Source organism: Dermacentor albipictus, unplaced genomic scaffold (assembly GCF_038994185.2).
Source record: "Dermacentor albipictus isolate Rhodes 1998 colony unplaced genomic scaffold, USDA_Dalb.pri_finalv2 scaffold_31, whole genome shotgun sequence".
Lineage (NCBI taxonomy): Eukaryota > Metazoa > Arthropoda > Arachnida > Ixodida > Ixodidae > Dermacentor > Dermacentor albipictus.
The window spans coordinates 859,005-884,322 of NW_027225585.1; the positions used below are offsets into that span (position 1 = coordinate 859,005).

The 25,318-nt window shown below is 47.3% G+C and overlaps 1 protein-coding gene across 4 annotated transcripts in view; it reads left to right on the plus strand.

Annotated features, from left to right (window-relative positions):
- The window catches only part of LOC135909917 (zinc finger protein ZXDC-like), a 358,875-nt gene that overhangs the window by 53,789 nt on the left and 279,768 nt on the right, over window positions 1-25,318 (plus strand). For all 4 annotated transcript variants that reach the window (XM_065441928.1, XM_065441931.1, XM_065441929.1 and 1 more), the window contains exons 3-4: window positions 13,740-13,829; window positions 22,512-22,690. In XM_065441928.1, the coding sequence (XP_065298000.1) occupies window positions 13,740-13,829; window positions 22,512-22,690 (269 nt within the window). The remainder of the gene's footprint in view (window positions 1-13,739; window positions 13,830-22,511; window positions 22,691-25,318) is intronic.

The following is a 25,318-nucleotide window of genomic DNA, read 5'->3' on the forward strand; positions in this document are numbered from 1 at the left end:
CATCAGTAACACTAAAAAATGAGGCTCTCATGGCAAGATCTGTCCTCAAGTTTATCTATTCGCAATGTTAATACCGCAGCTTCATTCCGAATACAGTAAAACCTTGTTATAACGAAGTTGAAGGAGGGGGGGGGTTGCAATTATTTCGTTATAGGCATTAGTTCTTTATAGCCACTATCCATTTCTATCCACAATTAGCTAGCAAGAGTACTCACCACCAAATCTCACAGCAGCCCTCCACGAGGGGGGGGGAAAGAGGCCGTCGCATGAAATAAGAAACAAGCGAAAGAAAGGCAGCAAGGAATTGTTACTTTATTCATGCGAAATGGCTCATCACTAATCGATCAACAGCTCACCAGCTGGCGGCTCACTTTGCAGAAAAAAAATCCTTGATAAATTTTTGCCGTGTCTTCTTCAGGTAAATGATGGCTTTTTCATCTGCAGCCACTGTTTCGAGTTTGTCGCCCCATCATCGTGAGCGCCAAAGAAGCGTGCGAAGTGCTTGTGCGGGCGTCGGTACATTGGCTTCGCCAATATTAGGACTCGGGCTGTCGTCGACACATTCGTCACTGTTGTCATTAGGCACCCCCATCACCGTGCGTACAATTCCCGCCTTGGTTAGCTCTTCCGTCGTCACCGCGTCAGCATTGGCACTGACGTATGTGCAGAAGGTGTCGCAGTCGGGCACAATGCCGATGTCAAGGAGAGTGTCCCACCACGCTAGGGCATGGTCGGCCCCGGCACCCTCACTGGTTGCATCACCGAGATCTTCGCTGTAACCGCCACTGCTGACGCCAAATGAGGCATGCCGGAAGCAATTGGCGATTGTGCTTGCTCGTACAGCCATCCAAGCAGCCTGTAGCATCTCGATCGCCATGTACAAAATGATCGTCTACTCCGCTTCATACTCATGATGAGCAGAATCCGGTCGATCACACACTTGCGGTAGCCCGACTTAAAGTACATGATAACTCCTTGGTCAAGGGGTTGCACAACTGCAGTGCAGTTTGGTGGCAAGAAGCATAGCTCTATGTTTTTGAGCAAAGCGGCAGTGTGGTGGGCCGCGCAGTTGTCCAGTACGAGGCATATCTTCTGGTTCAGCTTGCCCAGCCGCTCATCGCACTCCCCCAGCCATTGTGCGAAAATTTCTCTCGTCATCCAAGCATTACGGTTGGACACATAACTCACTTGAAGCTTTCGTTTACCTTTGAAGAATCGTGGTGATGCACCTTTGCTGACCACGAGGGCCGGCACCCTTTCCGACCCATCCATGTTGGCATAAAGCAACACAGTTACGTGGACCTTGCTCTGCTTACCGCCTTGGCAGTGTTCACCTTTGAGGGCCAAGGTTTATTGCGGTAGCATCTGGTAGAACAGGGCTGTCTCATCCGTGTTGGAACAAATCCTTGGCTCTGTATTTTTCTAGCAGCTGTCCAACATTTGTCTCCACCCACGCCACTGCAGCTTCACGATCGACAGACTGCACTTCCCCGCTTACAGCCCTGCCGACGATGTCGTGGCGCTGCTTGAAATGCTGCGGCCAGCCGACACTCACCACAAAATCGTCGTGCCCCATGATGCATGTGAAGTTCCTCGCTTTGCATTGCAACAGTGCCCCACTCACAGCAGGGTCACTTGCTATTGCGTACAAAAACCACTTGAAGACAGCCTTCTCTACAGATTCAAAAGCGGCGGCTTGCAGCTCCTTTCTGTCGCCTTTTACGCCACGAGCGACAGCACTGGTGACAGCTTCTTTGCTGCTCAAAATCGTCGGCAGCATGCTCAACACTATGCTGAAATCTTCGGCTACTTTTTTCTTCTTCACGCCGTACTCGACGGCTTTCAGCATAGCCACTTTTCACTCGATTGATATCGTTTTGTGCTTCCATTTGCCGTCGTCCATTTCCTTTCTGGCAGTGGGAACTCGCTCGAACGAACCTATAGAAACACTGATATCGCTGATGCGCACAGAGGCAATGACAGGCAGTAACAAAACCGCAGTCGGCTCTGCCCCACGCATGCAGCGGGAGAGCAGGCGGGTCCACCAGTTCCACGGGAAAGGGGAGGCCGGGAGACGCGCACAGGAGACGCGAACGTTGCGCGCTATAAGACATTGGCCTGACGGGTACCAAAATGGTCAGTAAATGCTTGTTGTGGAAAAAAAAAATTGTAATGATTATGTTACTTACTAATGCGAAATTTGAGCGCAGCTCTGCAGCTGTTTTGGCTTCTTATATACAGGCAAATAATTCGAGCAAGACATGTATGTACAGTTAAAACTTTTTATTCTTCACTTCTTCAAGAAACATTCCACTCCCAGTTCTTGATTGTCATGAAGGTAGCTTTGGGGTCAGTGAAATAGATGGATATATGCTAGACTTGCTTCACCAATGCCTGGTTCGGCGTAGCGCACCTCTGGATTCTGGCAGCGACGGCGCTGGGCAGCTCCTTTAGCAGCAGCAGGCAGATGAAGGATTTCCACCGGTTGCCTCGCTCATGGTTCAGAAAGAACTGGCTGAGTTCTATAGGCAGAGGGATTTTATTATAATATAATCCATCTGTGAGTCTCGGGCAGTCCGTCTGGTGCAGAACATTTCGCACCCGCTGCCGCAAACAGCGTAGTTTGGCGCAGCTGCTCCGCTTATCGGGATGTTGTGGGAGGCAGCGCGTAGGTGCATAGGAACATTGTGCGGCGAAGAGATGGCGACGACTGACTAACGCTGCTGACGCTGGTAGCGAGTCCAACTGAAGGTGGCTTTGCGTTTTGGCTTGAAAAGCGCGCACCGTGATCCGCTGATATCGAGCGGGCGCTTTGGCAACCAGAGAACACCGCGCGCTCTCGCGTGGTCGCTGCCACGGAGGAGGAGGGGGGGGGGAAGGGGTACGCGCAGTGGCGAACAGCGGCGGCTATGCATTTCGGCGTGGGTAGCTGCACATCATTGAGATCAGCCACCACCGATCTGGCGCTCTTGATTGCCGCTACACATGGGTGGCAGTGGAGGAGCGAAGAGAGCAAGGCTTGCGCTGTGCGCGAGTGATAGTGCCAGGAGCGCGCTGGCCCCGGCGTACGGAGCTGGTTATGGCAAAGCACCACGGTGCCGTTGAAATGCAGGAACGGGCACCAAAGAGCTGCACTCTGAAAAAAAAGTTCATTATACCCATTGTGAGGAAATTTTAGCTTCATTAAAACGGGGTTTTCAATACATGGGTATTTATTGGAATTTCAAGGGGAATCACGATTGCTTTGGTATATTCATTAGTTCGTTATATCCTGTTTCATTATGATGAGGTTTTACTGTAGTCTTTGCAATGACTTGTGGTAGATCGGGCCCCTGAATTGTATCCAAGGAATCAACTGTGGCCTCAACAGTGGCAATCCTTCCAGTCAAACCTGGCAATTCCCACTCCAGAATTTGCTGGCTATCTTTAGCTTTCTGACGTACGCTCAGCAATTCTGCATGATGGGAATTTTTTTTTGCTGTAAGGTCAGCAAATGCCACCAGGACAGTGTCATTTTGAGGGCCGGGATTAAGTTCAGTGTTGCCACATACGATCAACAATTCTACGACATAAAGACACTTGGTTAGGTTAGACACTTAAAAAGACACTTAAACAGTTTAAACAACAATCTGTGGGTAAGGGAAGAGCAGCAGAAAGTACTTACTGGTAAACTTTGCATGCAAATGTGATCTTGAATTGTAGCACGAAGTGACATAGACAGAGACTAGAAGCAGACAGGACAAGTGCTCTCTGTCTAGTCCCTGTCTGTGTCACTTTGCGCTACAATTCAAGATCTTGTTATCGTACCAACTCACCCAACTTTTTATCCTTTTGCATGCAAAGATGGATGGTTACCAACCTGCACAGTGAAACAGAAGGTATATTTAGGTGGCATGATTCCGCTCCTCCCTGCCTACTGATGGGGTGCACTGAAGACCATCCACTTAAATTTTCATGAATGGCTGTCCCTCTTGATGGCACTGTCTACACGGAAAAGAAAATGTCACATGGCCAGCTGAAGGAAAGCCGATTTTGTGGAGGGGCCAAGTAGGCCATTGTTTCGATGAAAGGACCGTCACTGGCGACACACCCGAGAGCATTGAGGCCATGCGCAAAACAATGAGATCTGCATGATGAAACAGAAGTGTAATTCAGGAAAATTCTGCAGTGGGCTAGTTGGTCGGACATACTTAACACTGTTGCGCAGCGCGACGAAGGGGCAGAACTTGAGCGAGAGGACACACATGACACATGAGCGCAAGCTATCAACCGGTTTATTTTTACGCAAACGAAGTGTACATATGGCCTACACACATGCGCAGGGGTGCTTTGCCGGGTCACATTTTTACAATTGCTAGTAGGTACAGCGGGGTGTGGCGTTTCTGACGGCGCTCGACGTTTCTGCGCAGGTGCGAGCAAAAGCGGGTGCGAGAGAGAAAATCTGGGGCCTTGGCTCCTTGAATATGTGACTCTGCCTGGGCACCACGGAGGAGGTTTCTTAGCGCCTGTTGCATGCGTTTGTCCCCTAGACATGGCGTCATTGCGGAATGTGGTCAAGTTTGTTTGCACTACACTGCTGGCTGCCTGCGCGGTGAGGCAGTGGGCACGGACGCCCCATTAGGTGATCGCTGTGTCTGAAGGGGCAAGGTTCTGACTGGTGTTGTATAAGTTGCGGGTCGCTTTTTTTCGAAGCGACGATAGATTGCGTTTTTTGCAAGCACTGCTCCAGGAGGGCACATGTAACTGGCTTCAGGAGAGCACCTGAGGTTATGATAAAGCAGGCGGCGCAGGATCTCCTAGGCACCCAAGGGTTAGCGAGGGGATCAAAGCTGAAAGTAGGGTGGCCTGTGGGTTGGGGCTGTGGTTGCCGAAGTGTGCTTTCTGTGGTCATTCCATTTACTTTTGTGCACAATCCCTTTAGCTTTTGTGGTGCTGTGAGGACCACTCATATGCCATGCCTAGCAGCTACTTTTTTCAGTCGGTATGATGCTGTGTGCATGTAGGGCATGGTCGTCAAAGTTTTGCCTCTCGCATCTCTCTTGGGACCTTGGTCACCAGGTCTTCTTTGAAGCAAAGCATGCATGATGGAAGCTATGAAATGGGGCAGGTATTTACTACTCTTTGAGCACTCAATCTGTATCTGAACACCGACTTTCACAGTGTGTTCACATGGTTTCCTTGTAGCCTCCAGGAGGCACGCAGTGGCAATGCATCTCTTCACTATTTTTTAGTGCCTCGAGTCATATAACAACATTATTTTTCACTTCTTGTCTTGTAAGTCCAGCATACGTGCTGGTTGTGAAAGGTTATATTCAAGTCTAGAAATTGAAGGGAAACCTCACTCGGCAGTTTGAACGTAAACTGCAGCCCACTGTGTTCATTGTGGAACAGCCTGAGCACCTCATCCTTACAGCTCACAGTAAATTTTGCTGCAGGTAGGCAGATAAGGAAGTCATCTACGTACCTGAAGCACCTGGTTAGCCCTAATTTTCTTAGTGGCTCTTGCGCTCAGGTGTTGTGTGTTGTTTTCCTGCTCAAGCCCTCTCCCTTCGTCGCTCTGCGCAGCAGTGTTAAGTAGGAAACAGAAAGGATATTTAGGCAGCATGGTTGCTGCCGCTCCTCCCTGCCCAGTGAAGTGGTGCGCTGACGACTGTCCACTTAAATTCTCATGAACGGCTGTCCCTGTCGATGGCACTGTCCACACGGATATCATGATGTCAGGTGGTCAGCAGAAGGAGCGCCAATCTTGTGGAGGGACCAAGTAGGCTTTTCTTTTGATAAAAGAGCGACACTGGCGACAGATTATTTTTAAATTTTTTTACAGATACTGCGATCTGAAATCAGATCATAGCAGGGTGGGTATACATAGAAATATACAAGCATTCAAACACACACAAAATTCATCACATATGCAAGCATTTTCAGACATTGGTGAAGAATACATAACATACAAGAAAAAAAAAACATACAAGCAGATAACGCACACGAATTCATAACATTTGCAAGTTTTTGTGGGCTTTCTTTGCAACCCTAAGGACTACGTGAGACGTATTATAAAGAAAACAACTCGATCGGTGGTTTCTGAAAGTGCTCTACAAATCTGCATTTCATACTTGGGGGTTCCTCAGCCAATAATTAAAAATTTGGGTAATTCAACCTAATTAATTAGTGAGTTATGGGGAAAACAACAATTGTCTGAGTTACTGTAGGCTATTGCGAATAGCATGCGTTCTGTTCAATTTGCTTCCAATGCGCCTTTCATTTTTAAATTCTTGGCTCAAGTTATGTGTGACACCCAGTATATCGCGATTGCTGCCGCTACAATGGGCAGCTATGCTAGTGTTCACCGTTCTTCTTTATTTTGTGTTACTGCCAATAAATCTTGTAGCACAAGTGTAGATATTCAGGGAAAACGCGGGGAAGATGAGAGGTGGAAATTCAAGGCCATGAGCAAAATGAGAACAAGGTGAAAGCAGGAGCCAACGTTTCGACATGTGGGTTTGTCTTCTTCAAGGCGACATATTCTTTCCTCACCTCAGTACTTATAGGTGGGGTTCTTCTAAAGGGGAGAAGGGCGTAAGGTGGGCGGGTGCAGCAATGAGCGAAGGTGTGTTAGTGGTGAGGGTGTAGAATTGAGAATAAAGGAGTGCTGTGCATAAGGCCAGTGACATGGCTGTCTGTCAATCATGCGTGAACGGCCGTGTCAGCCGGCATGTCAAAGGCGTGCATAGCATCCCTCTGATACCTGTTCCACTGGTGGTGATGGGCTATCGTGACTCTAAAAGAGATAATAGAAGGAGCGGCAGAAGCCGGTGCTTGTGAAATAAAAAAGAAAATACTTGACGTAGTAGTTCTGCGGAAACCCGCAAGGTGGAGAGAAGTAATGAATGAAGGGAAAATCAGACATCCACCCGTTTGTAGCAATTGCTACAAAGGAAACCGATACAGGTTCCTCGAAAGAAAAGCCTCATAGTTGAAGAAAAATTCGTCCTGGTCCGAGACTCTAACCCGGGACCACCGCATTTCCGGGGCAGCCGCTCTACCATCTGAGCTAACCAGGCGGCTAGCAGATGGCAGGGTGAAGTCGAATTTGTCGACAACACGAAGCAAAGGCAAGTGTTTGACGTAGTAGTTCTGCGGAAACCTGCAAGGTGAAGAGAAGTAATGAATAAAGGGAAAATCAAACATCCACCCGTAGTTGTAGCAATTGCTATAAACGGGTGGATGTCTGATTTTCCCTTTATTCAAAAGAAAATACTGAAATGGAATAAATAAATAAAGGAAGAAAGAACACTAAGCAACCAAACTAAGTGTTGTAGCCTATAGCTTGAAGTTTAGCATAGCGAATAGATTCTAAAGCTCTAGAATCTTTAGAAGCTTTAGAATCTATTCGCTATGCTAAACTTCAAGCTATAGGCAACAACACTTAGTTTGGTTGCTTTGTTCTTTTTTTCGCTTATTTATTTATTCCATTTCAGTATTTTCATTTCTTTTCCTTTTTCTTTCTTTTCTTTCACGAGCACTGGTTTCTGCTGCTCCTTCTGTTATCTCTTCTAAAGACACGATAGCACACGACCACCAGCGAAACAGGTAATAAAGGGCTGCTGTGCACGCCATTGACGCAGGATTGACCGACGGCTATGTCACTGGCATTGTGCACGGCACTTCTTAGTTTTCAATTCGACACCCTGGCCGCTAACGCCCTTTGCCACACCCACCCGCCTTACACCATCTCCGCCTTAGAAGAATTTCACCTATATGTACTGTGGCGAGGAAAGCATATGTCCAGGGTTCGTGCGAGTCCTAAAAACCCTGGAAAACCCCTGAATTTGAAAAAAAATTTTGAGGCCCTGGAAGCCCTGGAATTTTCGAAGATCATCGAAAATCCTTCAATTTCTTACATTAAAATTTTTAATAACCCTCCAGTGATTGTACTCGAGAAAATTTCAACCCTCCTGAATTCCCGCTGTGATTTTGTAAAAAATGTGCAAGTTTTGGACAAAGTAAGCACACGCCTAGGGTACGCTTGTGAACATCTGGCCACAATGACATTGACTTGTCCACCATTTCCTGTGCTGCTTTCCAGTTGTGTAGAGAAATGGCGGCTACTTTGTGTGCAGTTTGCATGGTCGAATTATGACATTTTGTGCTTGTTTAGCGCTTGCATGTGCGGTTGTATCGTCACATTTTGTGCACATGTAGCACTCGTGTGGTTGTATCGCGACATTTAGTACACGTGTAGTGTACGGCAGTATCGTGACATATTGTGCATGTGCAGCGTAGTGTGTGCCAGTAATGCCTGGAAAATGCAAATTTCAGTGGTCGTGGCTGAACGACAGCTACCAAGAATGGCTTGCGTTGGACATGCTAAATCTGCACAAGGCAAAATGCAAAGTTTGCTGTAAGTGCTTTGACATCACTGCCATGGGGGAGTCAGCACTAAAAAGCCACCTAAAAAGTGCAAAACATAGAGAGCACATTCAAGCCGCCCAGAGTAGCTGCATGATAAGGAGCTTCCTGACGATCTCGAAATGTCAACCAATGAATCACAGCCAGTGCTGTCGCAGTCATCAGACTTGATGGAAGCATGCAGAAAGCATGAGCTTGAGATAGACGCAGAAATTCTGTGGACATTGAACGTTGTAACATCGCACTATTCATATCATTCGTCGTCACATGTGAATGAATTGTTTAAGAGGATGTTTCCAGACAGAGAAGTGGCACGAGCTTTCCACTGCAGAGAGCAGAAGTGCTCGTATATGGCGTGCCATGGTTTGAGGCCATTTTTTCCGTCCTCTCTGCGGTGAGAAATAGAGAACAGCGACTACAGCATTGTCTTGTTCAACGAGTCTCTGAATGAGACTTGGCAGCAAAGCAAATGGACTTTCATCTAAGGTACTGGGATGAATCACGGTCGTTCACCCTATGCTACTTCACATCTGCGTTTATGGGTCATGCCAGTGCTGAAGACCTGCAAGAAAAACTACTTGATGTCTTAGAACCACTTCTGTTACATAAAATAGTGAAAATATCAATTGATGTGCCTAATGTGAATCTCAAGGCATTCAAAGGCCTGCAGAACCACCTACAGAATAACTGTCCGTTGAGGTGCTTAGACTTGGGCAGCTGTAACTTGCACACTGTGCATAATGCCTACAGGGCAGGTCTTACAGCAAGCAAATGGACGTTGGACATATTGCTCTCAAGTGTGAGCAGGTTGTTGCTTGATGCACCTGCCTGGACAGAAGACATTGTTGCTGTCACTGGACAAACTCATCGGTGCACATCAGTGGATTGAGAACGTCCCGGTGATAGAGTGGGTTCTGCTTCTCTGGCTTGACGTCAAAAAGTATGTGGAAGTGGCAAGAAGCAAGGAAGTGAACCTTCCCAAGGGTGCGTCTTTTCAGGATTTTTGTGACTTTTGCTGTGACCCACTAGTAGTAGGAAAGCTAAAGTTTGCACTTGCTATTGCGATGGCCCTTCAGCCATTTTCGACACACTTTCAGACGGATAAGTCTGATAAGACAGATAAGTCAGACAGATAAGACAGTCAGTTATGTTCTTTTTTGCAAAGGACCTTGAGAATATTGTCAGAAAACTGCTAACAAAGTTTCTCAAGTCTTCTGTTCTCTGTTCATCAGTGGGAGTCACTGGCCTCCTGAAGATTGACTTTGAAGATTTAAATAACCATGTGCCATTCGAGAAGATAAATGTTGGTTACACAGCCGGGCAGCTTCTTGAAAGCCACAAAGTAAGTGTTCAAACTTTATTCGCATTTTGCATGCAGTGCAAACAGTTTCTGCTGAGCGCCACAAAAAGATCCTGGAGAGAGCCCCCTGCGATATCCCGTTGTGAGAGGCCTCTCTTCACTAGACCCCAAGGAGATGTTATCAAAGCTGAATGAGTGTCTGGAAGGCTTAAAGTTCTGGATGCACTCATTGCAGCAGAAAGAATCCAAGAGCATTCAAGGTATATTGTGCTTGCACAGTTGAGCCGGTACAGGAGCGCAAACATGGGTTGCAGCTATTTGAAAGGAGATTGCATACACTTTACAAGTTTTTCTAGGAACTTCTAAAGGTTAGCTCAGCATATGCTGAGCTTTGGAGTGTTATAAAGCTGCTGTCACCAGGTTTCGGTAGAAAACATGAAAGAAGTGTGTCACATTTCACAGTGCATTATCTGTGATGCTGTACAGGTAGCAGGTGGCATTTCCAGTGTGCCCATCCCAAAAGAATTGAGAGCATCTGTGGCTTCTGTGAGGAACCAATACCGGGCCTTTTTGGAAGCGCAGAAAAAGCAGGAGCATGAAGATGCGAAATAAAGGAAGAAACGGTGCATTGATGAAGAGGTTGAAACTTTCGGAAGGAAGAAAAAGCAACTAGAAGCCGCTGTTGCAGAATTGATAGCTCCAGTAGGCTCATGTGCAGAAAAAGCTTAGGCAGCCAGTGACCTAACTTGCATTATTAAGTCAAACAGCCTAAGGAAGACTGTCAAGAGGAAGCAGCAGGAGATCTTGAACATTGACGTAAAAATTCAGGAAAAGCAACATGAGGCCACCTAAGGACTGAGTAAGTGTTTGTTGCTTGGTTGATCTTGTTTAGCGAATAAATCTTTCATCTTTGTCACGCTGAAAGTGGTCATTTCATTTCATTTTCATTTTATTATACTGCCAGCCTCATTTGGACTATAACAGGTGGACAGAAGCCTACATACTTAAAAATAAGCACTCCTTTTACAAACAACTATAAACATATAACAATGCTTGACAAAGGATAGCCAAAGCTCTTTACTCTGAAGCACAGCAAACAATGCTTCAAGGAGGCCAGTGGTGCCTAAATCGACCGCCGGGCAGGTACCTCCACATTCTAATAAAACATGCTCCATCGTTTCCCTAGCTTTACCGCAGCAAGCACATGCTTCTTCCCTCCTATATCTCGCTTTGTAAGTGTTCCAAGGCTTCGTGTTCTCGCTTCAAAAAGTAATGAGGTTCCCTTTGAGTTATCATAAATTGTTTCTTCCTGATTTTGTTTTTTCCTCTTCTGTAGTTGCTCATGGCAGGTTTCTTTTCCATTGCTGCCACCCGTGTGATTATCTCAGGCTCTCTGACTTTCCGCTTGACATTCTTTGTTGCTGTGTTGCCCACCCTACATGCCGCATACTTGCTGGTAAGCTTCCTAGTCCTTTTCCTCCATTGTGAATCAATGTTTTTCCTGTAAAGATACCTGAACGCTCTCCCAGCTCGTTTACTTTCTTTCATATTCCTCAGTTCTTCATAACTAATTTTACTGTGAGCTTCCTTCACTTCAAAACTTGTTCAGCCCCTGTCACCCAACACAGCTTCATTTGTAGTTTTCCTGTGAGTGCCCAATGCGAGGTGCCCCACTGACATTTGGTTGCCATTGGAGTCCTGATTGTACCCCTGATTTAAAGCAAACGACCGCATTTCCAAATGTAAGTCCTGGAACCATTACACCTTTCCATTGGTTGGGAATGACAAGTTCTCTCTATTGACAGTGAGCACGCTTGATGTATGGCTTTAAAAGCAAACGTTTTTTCCAGTAAACGCAGTTGCAAGTTCATTGCCATCCCCATCATTGTCCTGTGTCGTGTTTAATGGGTGCTGCAGCCTTTGTCAGGCAAGAATACTGCCTTTTGCTGCAGCACCTGAGACAGCTGTATGTCTCAAACAACAAATAAATGAAATGAAATAATATGGAAGACCACCAACTCTCCCAATCTGACGTTCTTCTGCCTGAGCTGCTCTACAACACTCAGCAGCACAACACTACACTCAAGGGTTCCTGTTCAGGCCAGAGAAAATTCGAACCTTGGTAAATTGCCGTCTTTTCATGAACGTTATCCTCTTCATATCTGTGGTCACCACAGTCGTCCAGTCTTGCACGAGACCTGTGTTCTGGTATACAGTGACCGACTTTTTTCGGACCTCACGGGGACTGCGGAAATGTCCAAATAAACAGTTGTCCAAAAAAGCAGATTAAGAAAAAAAAAAGAAGACCTTTATTTCCACGCACTTATTCGGGCTCGGCAGTAGGCTTGAAGAAATCGTGAAGCGCCATTGCACGCTGTTTCATTTACGCGCAATCAGATAAGCCTGAATCTCGGAGAGAGTCATACGGTCACTATAGGCGGCTGAAAGCACAGTCACTGCTTGTACTCGGAGTCTTGGAGCTGACTCAGAGTCGTCGTCCGGCGGTGTAGCAGAAACCTGACGAATGATCTCGCCGTCGCCGAGTTCTGCACATGTCAGTACAGCAGTGTCAACACCTGTGAAAATGTCAAATGAGACGGTGTCCGGAATCGCAATGCAACTATTGCACAGGTCTCAGCAGAACATTTTAACCGTCAGTAGGGAGCACATTGGAAGGTGACAAATCCTAGACCTCCTTGCATTCCCCAGCGCAGTCTGCACGGGCACTGTTGGCGCCATTAGACACTTGACACAATGTTTCCGTATGCTGCATTGGATCACCACAACCTCGACACAGCACATAAAGCAAACACCACAACACCGTCACGCGAACACCTGTTGCACAAACAAAAAACGGCCTATTCGCAGTGTCGTGCACGAAAAAACAAATCAGCTGCTGGATTGTCTTAAAGTGGCTTGCTAAGCTGAGAGAGGAATTGCTGTAGTCACTCTATCGAACCAGGCAGAAACGATGATGATGAACAGGGATTTGCAGTAGTAGCGCCACTTCGTGGGGCAGCAAGGAAGCTCTGTTCAAAACAAAAATGGTGTTCAGCAAGTCGAGCTATGCACCGGTCAGAGTCTGTGCATGGTGCTCTTGATCGAGTTGGCTCAAGGAGTGTCCGAAAAATCAGACGAGGGGTTGCAAGGGGTCCGAACTTTCGGCATTTGTTATACATTATGGTCTATGAGGAGAATGGCGGTGCCGCGAAGCTGACCGAATAATCGGGCATGTCCGAATTTTTGGAGTCCAAGAAATCAGTCGGCAACTGTATTCATATGTGATAATGGGCAACCATATTAGTGTGCCTGCGAACCCGTGTTAGTGCTTTGTTCAGACATCTGCATGCTTATCCAGTGAGAGGCCAACATGCATATGACAGTAAGTTTTAGCTAACGGGAATTTATTTTATGCAAAGCTACACGGCAACGTGTGAATTACTGCATCGCAACTGCGTTAAATGCAGTTGAAACATGCTAGTATAGGCATCACTGCAAATGTTTGGCTATGTATTTTTGTTGTTCTTTATTTGCATCCCGTCGCGGCAGCCTCACGTGCATTGCTTGTGCGAGCAAACAGTCGCAGCACTGGTTCAATAAGTAACTCTCCATGAAGCCGAAGCCACTTCCTTCACTCTTTCTCTCGAAAAGTCAGTCCAACGGGTGACCTCTGAGACTTGGAAGTATTGGCCTTTAATGCGAGGCAGTTTCATGTTTCGTAGGTATTTTGTCTTCATTATTATGAGGTTCAACTGTACAGGGCAAAGAGATGCATGTGTTGTTTCTTTATCCTTTCTTGTTCTGTGTGCAACACCCCAACTAGCTTAGAACAGCTATCATTTAAAGAAACATTGTCATCCATCTTACCTTTATGCTACCAATTCTTCATTATTTAACTTTCCCATACTATTAAAAAATCTCATACCTCTAGGAGGATAATCATCTTACCTCTAGATGGATAGTTAATGACAGTGTTCACTGATGTGTTGTCTAGTGGGCAGAGGAGGTGCATAGATGTTCATCTCTGCAGTGTTCCGTAGATGGCTGTGACTGGGCCTTTGCGACAGAGTACAAGCTCAAGCGCCACCTGGACACTCACGAAGGCAAAAAGGATTTCATGGTGAGCTTCATGCATGGTTGGAACTTTTTTAAGCTTTAGAATAGAGGGGAGTTGATACCAAGTAGCAGCTCTTAAACAGAGTATGAAATGTAAAAAAAAAAGTGATAATTTAGTGGTAAATGCAAGAGTTCACGTTGCACCTCTTTGAGGTCCCAGATCCATGGTTTAAACCATCTTCACAACATTACAAAGTGTTCTTCAGATGCTTACTCGACACACCCTGCATCTCTGAGGGGCGAAGTGCTCCGGCAATTGCGCACGCACACACACGCACGCGCGCACACACACACACACACACTCCTCCTTAGTGTGCCATAGATGGCTGCGAATGGGCCTTTGCCACGGAGTACAAGTGCCACCTGGAGACTCACGAAGGCAAAAAGGATTTCATGGTGAGCTTCATGCGCATGTGCATGGTGAGCTTCATGCATGGTTGCAACTTTTTTAAGCTTTAGAATAGAGGGGAGTTGATACAAAGCAGCAGCTCTTAACAGAGTATGAAATGTAAAAAAAAAAAGAGTTCACGTTTTGTGTGCAGGCCAGAGAAAATTCGAACCTTGGTAAATTGCCTTGTTTTCATGAACGTCATCCTCGTTATATGAGAGGTCACCACAGTCCAGTCTTGCACGAGACCTGTGCTATGGTATATTCATATGTGATAATGGATAGCGCAATTAGGGCTGCAGTGCCAGAAAGTTTTGTGCAAGGTAAGCAACAGCCCCAGGACTCTGGAGCCCACTTCTCTCTTGAGGTTGTGACAGTGCTGCTAGCCGCCATTAGAGTTAGTGCTCGCCATGTTAGAATAGCCATTCATAATGGGAACAGCGCGAACAAGACGACGACGGAGTAAAAGGACACAGGACGAGCGCTGACTCACACCTATGCTTACTGAAACACACATCACGTACATAAGTGACACAGGCGATCACATGGTCAATCGAGGAATGCACAACCGGGCCACCTGTATACAGGGCATCTGTTACCGTATCGAGCTATCTAGGTACGTTAATTCCTGCTGAGAAAGTGCTATCGAAGGCTGGCTAATGCACCACGTGCCCTTTTGCTCAATGTGGGCTGCTTCCACGACTAATCTGGTGGATGCATCAGTATGTTTAAACAACATTTTTGTCTCTTTGAGCAGAGGCTTACACTTACATTGCCTGCTATGGGCTGTTCCCATTATGAGTGTATACCCACTCGCCCGACTTTCCACTTTAATATAGAATAGCCTTGTAAAAAAGAAATTACTGAAACTTAGAAGGGTGGGCTACTTTTGGGCTAGCTGGTTTTCCCTGCTGATAAGTGTAAAACAAGATGGACGGATGCATGGAAAAGTGCTTGTCCTCGTCTTTTATTGTCCTTCCATCTTGTTTCGCACTACCTGCCATGGTTGCTCACCGGCTGTGGGGTTTGGCTGCTAAGCACGAGGTTGTGGGATCGAATCCTGGCCAAGGCGGCCGTATTTCGATCGGGGCGAAATGTGATTACACCTGTGTACTTAGATTTAGTTGCACATTAAAGAACCCCTGGTGGTCCAAATTTCCAGAGACCCCCACTACGGCGTGCCTTATAATCTTATCACGATTTTGGCACGTAAAACCCCATAATTTAATTAATTTTGTTTTGCACTGCATCACTTATCAGTACTAAGTAGGGGTGTGCGAATATTCAAAGCTTTCTAGCAATGAATCGACTAGTCTCCTATTCGATTTGGTCTTTGAATGGAATAGTCACTGTAATCTATCTGTAAATGCAAATATTTTTAATAATTTTCGAATATTTCAAAACGTCAACTGCACCCAAATAATCTTAAGTTGGAGCAAGAGCACAGTAAATTTTTTCCCCCACGGATGTAGTATAGACATTAAACAAGAACTGGCGCAGTGGAACAGGCTACATCACTTAAGTAGCCATACTTTAGAGGCTGTACAGTGATCATTCAGACCCTCTGAAGAGCCCTGTGCTTGCAAAAAAACTGCATGTTTGTTTCGAATGCTTCATTTATGCTTCAACATAACAATACTTCATAACATACTAAGTAATGACAGAAACTTGCTAACCTTAACAGTACTGGAACGTGAACATTGTTTTGTGTTAATTGTGATAACGGCTGTTCATTATTCGAAAACTATTTGAAAAGTGTTAAATATGCAATCGATTCTGGCACCTTTCGATTCATATTCCATTCAATCTCACAAACCATTATTCGCACACCCCTAGTACTAGGAGTTCAACTTGGAGGCATGGTAACTGCAGATTAATTTTGACCACGTCGGATCATTGGCATGGGGCATACATTGCACCCACATTGATTGCAGCTGCTACACCTAAGAATTGTACTGAGTAATTTATGGCCAACTTGCATTTATTTTTCTCACCTTGCTTAACATTTTGCTCTGTTCATGCTTTTCACATTTAATCGTCAGAAGAAAATTTTGGTCATGCTGTGGACAAAGCGTGTGAGAAAAAAAATTACTGGAATTTGTGAAAATATTAATTGTAAATACATTAAGCTGTAAGTTGTTTATGGCAGTGTTCTGAAGCAAAAAGTAATGGAGACGGCCAACTTGGATAGTGGGTAGAGCAATACTTTTGGGATGTTTAATTGCATTCATTCTCAATTTCTTAGTGAAAAGATGTTGGTACGCTGCTACATGCACAGCCCCGCTGTACTGCGTCTGCAGCACAGTGCAGTATGGAGCAGCTGCATCGACAGTTAATGCTTGTAAGTGTTGCGAACACTCTGCACTGTGTCACTGTTTTGTGTTGAAGAAGTTCTGCAAAAGAAGCCTTCTTTGTGAGTAGTTTGTGTTCATTGTTGAGCACTGAACATGTGCATGCAAGCTTCAGTGTAATTGTTTGCAGTAGTGCTGAGGTGCCTTGGCCAAGGAGTGAGCGATACAGTCGAACCCACTTATTATAATCCCACATATAACAAATAATTTGTTATGCCGACAATATTTCACTGCATCACAGTTTTCTGACCCTGCCTGTTGAAACTGTGTCCAGATACATTTTCAAAGGCACCATAATGTTACAACCAATGCTTTAAACCCGGTCTAGGTAAAAGGGCGGCAGACGCAATGTCTGTAAGTGCAGAACCGCGACTCAACTGCGCACACAGCAGCGTGGTCTCCCGCTCCAGTCCGACCACACCGATGAGCAAGTGCTGCACACGAATTTCGGAAGCTAAGAGGAAGGTCTCAACCATGCTAGGGTAACCATGCTTTCAAGGCATGCCTCCAGCAGCGTGCTTCGGGGCAAGGCAGTACAGTGGCGGTGGCCTCTGAGGTGGCACTGTCGAGTGCACTGATGTTGCCACGTGGCAGTAGTGCACATTTATCTGTGTGGCACCGCTACGTCTATTTGGACCAGTTTGAACCAACGTTTGCTCGAGCAGTGCTACCGTATCATTGCTTTTGATATTCGTGAGTGGGGTGTGAATGCGGCACAATGTGCCACGGCCATGCAAAGTTGCCAAGAGTTGGCAGTTAACAGTAAAAGCTCGTTAATTCACATTTCATTAATTTGAATTTTTTGGTAATTCATCTTAAATGGCTCAGTCCAGCCAAGCTTCATAAAAATGTTTTTAAAAAGCTTGCTTATTGATATGCAAAGTGGGTCCACCATGGATAATTTGCACAGCGCCACTGTGGCTGGCTCCTGGCTCGCACTAGTGGTCACTTTCCCAGCTAATCAACGGGTGGTGCAACATGCTTATCCCCATTGCCATCGATCAATGCCCTGGCAATAGCCTCGCTCCTATCTGTAAGGCTGTGCTTTTGGGAACTGCATGCGCCGGAGAAGATCGAAGGAGCTGGAAGCATGTGATGGCTGCCATGTTCCTACATTTTTGCAAATGAGTAGTTTCATTGACATCTACAGGCGAGTATGTGGGCGATGCTGCCTGATGTGGCACATTCGGCAACACTCCAGTTGCAAAGGTCGAGCAATTGAGATAAGCTGTGTCGTTTTTTATCCTCTTTGTTAACTGAGTGCCTCATTGTTCGTGACATTTGTGTGGTGGCGACCAGACCTACACTGTGCGCGTGCTGTCGTGTCTTTGTTGTGTGGCAAGTTGCAAAGCTTTTTTCAGTCATTCATAAAATTTTCAGTCCTGTAGGTGTCTTGAATTGTTCTCTTGTGGTGGATATGCAGTGGAACCTCGATGTTCTACTTGCAGCTTAAGACTCAAATCACGAATTTTGATGAGTTCAGGTTTTGAAGTTTGAGCAGTACAAGTAACTTCACTAATTCCCAGAACATTTTTGGTGGATAGTAGCATGTCAGTAAGCACTTATAAACAAATCACAAGTAGGTCGGGCCTTAATAGCAAGGGTATGAGTGCCAGCACATGCTGTACAGATCGCCCCATAAGCACTGCATCGGCGCATGGCATCCGAGAGTTCCGTGTGTTGCATTACGTGGCTCCATAAATTTAGTACGCCATGGCTGACAATGCTTAGTGCCCACAGCTGCCATAAGATGAAGCCGACAAATTAAAAACAAAAGTGTAAAAAGATACTGATACTTGTCCCAAGAAAATAAAATGTTGCGATTTCGGCAGAAAGGAGGATTATTGATGGCGATAGCAAAGAATCAACTGCACAAAGTAAGGGATGTAGTTTTTTCCTGCTAGTAACAGCGCAAATATAGACAAGGGACGAGACAGGAAGACACCACAAGCGCTGACTTTCAACAACGTTTATTCCGAAAGAAACAGGGCTTTTTATAAACATTGCCTCATGTGTCGCAGTCACGTGATTGCACATCATGTGAAACAAGCACTTTTTTCTTTTATGCACTCAAGATAGCGGTTGCACGTGCAAAAGCTCAAGTTCTTTTTTTGTCAGTAACAAGGACGGCGTGCTAACGCATTGATCACGAAGTCTGGTAATCTCGGCTGCCTCAATTATCTCCCGGACCAGCTGGTCATTGTGTTTCTTCAGCACTTTACAGCGTCTAAATTCTGCGGCGCAATCTTTTGAGGGGCAATCCCTGATATGTATGCCTAGATTCCTGTTAGCCTGCTCGACGCTAAGTTTATGTTCCTTCAGTCTCTCATTTGTGCATCTAGAAGTTTGCCCTATATACCTTTTTCCACATTTCAGAGGTATTGAATACACAACGGCTTCTGCGCACTCCACGAAACGATTCTGGTGATTAGTCGTGCACCCTTCCTGCTTTATCGGCTCTTCAGCATTGACGCGTCGGCAGAGGCTTTTTAGTTTTTTTGGGGCAGTAAGCACTACATTGACTCCAGCTTTTCGCCCAATCTTTTTCAGGCGGTGAGATAGGTTGTGTACGTATGGCAGGGCCACGGTCCGTCGTTTTTCTTTTGGCTTCTCGCTACCTGGCTCGCCATGGGCACGCTCGAGTTTTAGGTTCTTGCTCATTTTTTCCGCAACGGACACAAGAAGGTGCGACGGGTAACCAGCCCTAGTAAGCCGGTCAACCTGCCGACGAAAACTTTGTTCCATTGCGTGGATGCACGATTTTTTGAGCGCATTTGTTAGACAAAGGTTTGCAATTGCTCTCTTCACTAGTTTTGAATGCGCTGATTCGAATGGCAGTGGCGCCTTGTCGCCTCTGGGTTCATAGGCCCAGCAGACCTTCCCTTTGGAGAGCTCGAGCCGGAGATCAAGGAATCTCAAAGACCCTTGCGTGGGGACCTCGTGGGTAACAGCAAGCGGCTGAAGCGCATGACTAAAGCATGTTAGTGCCTCCGAAACTGCGTCATCTGAATTCGTGCCAGAGCCATCACATAGAACCAAGTAATCGTCAACATACCGAAAGACTCCCCGGACGTTTGTTCTGGTTAGGGCGTTCTGAAGTAATCTATCTTTCTGGGCAAGAAACAAATCGCTAAGTACTGGCGCAATACATGACCCTATACAGACGCCGCGTTTCTGGAGGTACACATTCCCTTCCCACGTAACATAAGTGGATTTCAAGTATACAGAAAGGAGTTCCAGGAACCCACCGGTTGAAACCCCGGAGGCGTTCTGAAAAGGGACAGCACCGTGTGCATCTATACATTCTTCCACGCACTCCAAAATTTCATGTTGGGGGATCGAATAATATAAATCTTTAACATCTACAGAGCATGCTGCAAAGTCAGTGCTAGAATTGTCTTTTAAAAACCTTATTACAGCGTCTGAGGATTTCACCTGGAAAGGATCGTCAACAGTTAGTAGCTTTAGTTTTTCTTGCAAAAACAGGGCAATCGTTTTCTGCCAAGTGCCCTTCTCAGATACTATGACCCGCAGGGGCCACTCAGGTTTATGCGTTTTAACAGTGAAAAACATGTCAAGGGATGATTTTTTGCTAGTTTCGATGCTACGCACAAGGCGGTCGAGTTTTAGATTTCCGCAAAGCTTCTTTGCAGCTGACTTTGCTTTTCGCAGAACAGACTTTTCATGACTGTTAAAAACAGAACTTATGGCCTCTAACGCCTTATATTGGTAGACGTCTTTCGGCATCACAGCGAAGCCCCCCTCCTTGTCAGAAGTAAGCAACGAGAGGGAATGTTCTTTCAAATACGTCACCACTTGTCGCACAGGTAGGCGGTTCGTGCCCATTTTGCAACGGGCAACCACGTCGACTCCGTCGGACAGGCACCTGGCACTTTCAGACTCTGGCCCTGCGCGCGCAACTCGTCGCACCATTGCCAGTAGTTCCGGTGTAGAAGTCCTCGGCTCGACGGCAAATTTCGGTCCATGACGTAGAACCTCCAGGATCGAGTGAGGCAGAGCCTCGACTCCGCTGGTATGGACACTGCTTCCAGGCGTCCGTGTTTCTGCTGCTCTTCGTTTCAGGGTAGTGTCGGTGCGCAGCTTCGCCAGGATCACGTTCCACAGAGCCTCGGTAGACCTGTCGATGACGCGCAACGTATCCCGCCATTGCCGGGTGCAGCTGGAGAGACGTAGGCGTAAACAGTCCCTGTACAGACGGGCCTGGCGGTACCATTCAGATTTTAGAATCTTCAAGCATCTTCGCCCGTGGCTATCAGAGGGTGCATGTCCTCCAAAGAGGGCAATTACTTCCGGCGGAAGAATCTTCATACGTGCGCAGAACGACATGGTTCTCGCTCGGCAGACAGCGTTGACAATGAGGGCAATGAGTGCTGGGAAGTCGAGAGTGAAACATTGAAAAGGGCCCGAGGTACTAGAAATGTATTTCGCTAGAATAGCAGCTTGGGCTTGTTGGTTTTCCATCCTGCTAGTAACAGCGCAAATATAGACAAGGGACGAGACAGGAAGACACCACAAGCGCTGACTTTCAACAACGTTTATTCCGAAAGAAACAGGGCTTTTTATAAACATTGCCTTATGTGTCGCAGTCACGTGATTGCACATCATGTGAAACCGCTATCTTGAGTGCATAAAAGAAAAAAGTGCTTGTTTCACATGATGTGCAATCACGTGACTGCGACACATGAGGCAATGTTTATAAAAAGCCCTGTTTCTTTCGGAATAAACGTTGTTGAAAGTCAGCGCTTGTGGTGTCTTCCTGTCTCGTCCCTTGTCTATATTTGCGCTGTTACTAGCAGGATGGAAAACCAACAAGCCCAAGCTGCTATTGTAGTTTTTTCGATGTCATGTGCGCTCAAGTAACATGAATAGATCTCACTTGATGAGTACGAACAATCGCTGTCACAACGCGAGCGTACGCTTCACACCGTGTTTTGAATACTTGAGATTGCACGGCCGTCAACGCTGGATGCGGGAACACAATGTGTGTCAAGGCGCCAACCATCTTGGCTCTGTCTTTTCATATGCCGAGGATTACATCCAAGATAGGGTGTGTGCCCCATGTATGGAGGGGAGGGGGCTTCCCTCCCAAAGGGCAGGCCTAATTACATTATCGCACGTTCGCCCCCTTCCACCCCCATTGGTCACACACAACTAAGCGTCTCTCTCTCTCTCTCTTTGTACAGTCATTCTGCCATATTGAGTTGTACCAATTTTGCATTTTGGATGCGTTAACTAAACTAATGGGAGCTAGTGATGTATCCCTACCGTAATTGCCAAATTTCACTGGAAGAAAGAAATGCACAGCTCGCCACTGTCAAATTGTGCACGAAACATGCACTGGCGATTCAAATCTGTGTCAGCCAACAAAGTGCTTCCTGTCTCCACGTGGCAGCAATAACAAATTGCGGCACTAGTTTCTTTCATTTTCATTTGCTTCTTTTGCTTTTATTTCTAAATGGTGAAATACAGCGTCATGGCTATGTGAAGCACAGATCTTTCCTCTTTAAGATTGTTTCAAAATGGCAGCATTCCAACCAGAGCGGTGGGCGGCAGACCGGAATGGTGTGCATAATTGCCAATGCTGCCCACCGTGGGAAGAACCTTGCTTCCAACGCTCCAAGACACGAGTCAACTGCGCTGACCGGGGTAGTTGACCGTCGCACTGTCGGCTCGTGTTTTGGAGTGATGAAAGAGGGATGGGAGAGCCCGCTAGACACCCAGTAGCCAGATTTAATTGTTATAACCAATAACGTGGCATGGAAACATTGTAGTAGTAAGCAGTTTACCATAGAATACACACAGTTGACGGTGCATTGTTACATGTGAGTATTGTTAAAACCGGTAATTTTATTAGTGGGTTTGACTGTAGTTATCCATCATTTGTGCACCCATGAAAAAGCACAAGCTGGCATGTATGTGTACGCAGTGCGATGTGGTAGGCTGCGGGCAACACTTCACGACGGTGTACAACCTGCGAGCGCACATGAAGCTGCATGGCCGGCCAACGTTTGGGTGCCTGTCACCCGGCTGCTCACAAGTGTTTGGCACCCGACGCAAAATGGAGCTGCACCTGCGAGAGCACCAGGAGTTGGATGCACCCTATAGGTGGGTGCATTTGGATCCCTAGTCTACTTGTGATGCACAACAAGATTATGTAAATCAAAACTACCGGTAGGCAGCGCTAAGCACATAGTTTTGCACGAGGCAAAGAATAACAATACAAAAAGTTTCCATATTTTACTGGCCTCATTATTATTATGATTTTTATTATCATGTACGGGGTGCATAAATATTTGAAATACCAAATATTGACACGTGTATTTATATTTATCGGGCGACCAGGTTTCACCGCCTAACAAATCTTATCGCGCAGCGCGGGACGCGCTTGCATGTATCCGAAGTTTCTGGAAAGTTATCGATGCTTCTATCCGCAGTCTGGTGTTGCCGAACCTTGTGATATCTGATTTATTCGCCTGACGCAAATGATGTAGAACTTTATGGAAGGCACGCGGGTCCCAACGATTAGTCTGGAACATTCGACGATTGCGTATAAAAGCCGACGCGCTTGAACCGCTGATCAGATTTTCGACGATCGCCGACTGTGTTCGCCGCTTTCGTTGTGCTATAAGTGTAGCCTGTTTTGTGGGCACAGGTTCGCCCAATAAAAGCTAGTTTTGTATTCCACCGTACTGCTTCTTTCTTCGCCGTCACTACCACGTGACATCTGGTGGAGGTGCTTTACGTCCATGTACCGGACGCCCCCGACAAGCCGTAATACAAGCCCGGACCGCAAAGACAACACCAGCGCCGTCCCGGAGCATCGAGCAAGCCGCCGTCTTCAACAGCTGCCCCCGGAGCACGGACTTCTACCTGAGAAGACCAAGAAGATTGTGGACAAGGCAACCCCAATGGCAGCCCCAGCATCCCCCATCGTGCTGCAGCAGCCCAGGGAACCTCCGACGTTCCGCGGATCAACATTCGAGGACCCGGAAACCTGGCTCGAAACGTATGAGAGGGTCGCCAAGTTTAACAGTTGGGACAGCGACGACAAGCTGCGGCATGTCTATTTCGCATTGGAAGACGCCGCCAGGACGTGGTTCGAGAATCGGGAAGCCACCTTAACGACGTGGGACCTTTTCCGAAGCGGCTTCTTGCACACGTTTACAAGCGTCGTGCGAAAAGAGCGAGCCCAAGCTCTACTAGAAACCAGAGTACAGCTGCCAAACGAGACGATCGCAATCTTCACGGAGGAGATGGCCCGTCTTTTCCGGCACGCCGACCCGGAAATGTCGGAGGAGAAAAAAGTTCGCTTCCTGATGCGCGGCGTCAAGCAAGACCTTTTCGCCGGACTTATTCGTAACCCACCAAAGACTGTGGCTGAGTTTTCTGCAGAGGCATCGACGATCGAGAAAACTCTGGAGATGCGAACCCGGCAATATAACCGCCAGGGGCACACGCCGCAGTATGCCATCCAAGGACTAGGTTCGGACGACCTTCAAGAGACCATCAGGGCCATTGTGCGCGAAGAACTGCGCAAGGTCCTCCCTTCGTCGCAGCCTCAAGCGGCCTCTATCGCCGACATCGTGAAGGAAGAGGTGCACCGATCCCTTGGAGTTCCTGAGGTGCAACCAGAACCACCGCAGCCGGAAGCAATGACCTACGCCGCCGCCGTCGCCCGCCGTCAAGGCCCCCCTGCGCGACCGCGCCAAGGTCCTGCAACACCGCAATTTCGTCGTCCGCCGCCGCCGCCGCCAGCACGACCACCCGTCGCCCAGCGCACCTACGCGAGGAAGACGGACATCTGGCGTGCTCCTGACCACCGCCCGCTCTGCTACCACTGCGGAGAAGCGGGTCACGTCTACAGACGATGTCCGTACCGGGAGATGGGACTGCGAGGTTTCGCCGTCAACGCGCCGCGTCCACAGCTTGGCGAGCGCCCACGTGACATCGCCGATTACCTCGCCGCTACTCAGTGGAGCCCTCGACGGCCGTCCCGTTCGCCGTCACCAGGCCGCTACCTGTCGCCGCAGCGCCGTCCATACACTGGCCCAGCCCGGGGCCGCTCTGCGAGCCCATACCCGGAAAACTAAAAGCAGCAACCGATGGAGGTGCGGTTGCTGTTCGTCGAACTGACGAAGATCCTCCGCCGCCGACGAAGACGACGAAGAGACCATCTCGACGACATAACTACACGCCGCCGTCCCGACGAAGTCTGGAAGCCAAAACTACACCGACGAAAGACGACTTGACGACGCGACGTTCCAACCTCAGTTCAACACGACGCAGCCGTGATCCAACGCCAAGACCTAACTGCAATGTCAGACAAAGAACAACCGACCTCGACGTGCTTCTCGACGGCCACGCAGTCACTGCCTTAGTCGACACAGGGGCCGATTACTCCGTAATGAGTGGACACATCGCCGCCCAGTTGAAGAAAGTTAAGACCGCGTGGGAAGGCCCTCAGATTCGCACCGCTGGAGGACACCTCATTACGCCGACTGGGATCTGCACGGCAAGAATAACCATTCATGACCGGACTTACCCTGCCACCTTCGTTATCCTCCAACAGTGTTCACGAGACGTCATTCTCGGTATGGACTTCCTGGACCAACACGGCGCAATCATCAACCTGAAGTCGAAGTCAGTAACGCTGTCGGAAGATAAAGCAATGCCGCCGGAGAGCCCTCGTAGCCACCACGCCTTGAGTGTGCTCGAAGATCAAGTGAGCGTCCC